Consider the following 1,836-nt stretch of genomic DNA (forward strand, 5'->3'; position numbering starts at 1 on the left):
GGGCATCTCGTTCTTTCGAGTCGAACGGATAGACGAACTCGATTCACGGCTCGTTAGCGGTGCTTCCTTTCCCTTCATTTCGGTTGTGCCTCGTAAAAGGACAACGCCATATACGCGGAGACTCGTACTATCGATCGCGACTGAGTGTCCCATTAAATCGGTTGCATCGTGCGTGGAATACGCGTATGGAACAATTAAACGCGGTATTGTCCCGCGAGCTGCGAGGTACCGTTGGCCGAGACGCTCGGTCATCTACCTACGGATCTTGTCCGTAAAAATCCGCCGTCCGCGATCTTCTCGTAAGAATCGCTGGATCGATCTCGAACCGCCACGGCGGTCAACATTTTATCGACGATCGAGGCGTCGCGCCGTTCGTTGAGCAGGCGATGAGCTGCCAGACGATTTCTTAGCAAGCGACGGATCTTTTAACGTTAAGATTAAAGGAAAATTAATAAATCCATACAGAGAAGCACATACACGCACGTAGAGCATGCTAGGCGCTGCGATAAACAAACTAACGAAAATGCGAGTGCAGAAAATAAAAACAATGAGAACGAAGAGAGACGAAGAGAGCGAGCGAGATCTGCTCGTAAACTCATAACTCGGAAAACGAGAACGAAGTACGCGCAATCGCGAGACCAAAGACGCGATATAATTATATATACTGTGTACGCATAGGTGTGACAGTTGCGTGAAACGTGCGGGAGGAACGTAGAGGAAAACGAGAAAAGAAGAAAGAAAAAGTTACGTACGTCGAGCCTTGTACGAATTGGCGAGAAAGAAAACGAAAAAGAAAAAGAAAAAGCGAGAAAAGAGGAGAAAGAAAAAAAGTGAGAAATTGCAGGAAGCTGCGTGACGAGGAGAAATAATAAGGGGATTTTGAACGGGCTGAGTATTCAACTCACTCGTTGCAGGGTGGACCAGCATTCCTCGAGGGTGCGTTCGCTGATGTTGCCCATTCCTCCGCCTCCGCCGGCGCCTCCCGCACCTCCAAGTCCCGCCGCAGAGGCACGAGACTATCAGGCAAGACAGGAGGCTCGTGTTAGTTTACTTCTCTCTGCTCTTTCTTATAGCCGGCAGTGATACAAAATCGCTTTCTTCCCTACCAAATATGGTGCTCTTACGGTAATTCGTGAAACGATCCACGACTAGTCGCTCGAAATCTTTCCTTTTCCCTGGAAAGAATCTTCGCGCGTGAAAACTGAAAGACGCTATAGAGATTTGGTAGGGGAGACGGATGAGCGTTGTTTAAACAACGTCCAAAATAAAACAAGAAACGAGGAATCATCCGTAACGTCGGATAGTCGAGTCATTCAACTTTTTCCTCCACTGCGTTCTTTTCACTCGCTTCAACGTAGATCGTCCTACCTGGTAAAATCGCGCGATACGAAAAGTCTGTACTACGAAATCGGTTGTCGTTCTCCCTGCTTGTGTCGTAATTCACGCGAGCGAAAGAAACAGGAAAGAAAAAAGAAGAAAAAAAAAAGAGAAAAGAAGAAGAAAGAAAAAGGAAAAACGGTTCGGATTCCTATTGGCGGTGAGACCGAATCGGATCCGCGGGGATATATTTACTTAGTTTCCTCGTATCGAAGCTCGCGGACTGTGGCATCGCAGAAGCACGCCGCGATATTTTCTCGAGAACATCTTCTCGGCGTACCGTATGACGTATGCGTATAGTATTATCTGTGTTGCGCGGGTCAAGAACCCCGAGAGACGACGTATCTGCATCTCCTCGCATCGGTGTGCGTGGGCCGCGTTTGCATTTGTGGCCCCGTGACTCTAATGTGTGCGTGGCTGGCTGCTTTGCTTGGCTGCTAGCTGGAGCGCGAGCGCGCG

The 1,836-nt window shown here is 48.7% G+C and overlaps 1 protein-coding gene across 1 annotated transcript in view; it reads right to left on the bottom strand.

Moving 5' to 3' along the window:
• The window catches only part of LOC100747486, a 70,952-nt gene that overhangs the window by 62,578 nt on the left and 6,538 nt on the right, over positions 1 to 1,836 (bottom strand). Inside the window, exon 4 of the mRNA XM_033320106.1 lies at positions 906 to 1,016. Coding sequence (XP_033175997.1) covers positions 906 to 1,016 — 111 coding nt within the window. The remainder of the gene's footprint in view (positions 1 to 905; positions 1,017 to 1,836) is intronic.

The sequence above is a fragment of the Bombus impatiens genome, unplaced genomic scaffold (assembly GCF_000188095.3).
Source record: "Bombus impatiens unplaced genomic scaffold, BIMP_2.2 scf_0237, whole genome shotgun sequence".
NCBI classification, from domain to species: domain Eukaryota; kingdom Metazoa; phylum Arthropoda; class Insecta; order Hymenoptera; family Apidae; genus Bombus; species Bombus impatiens.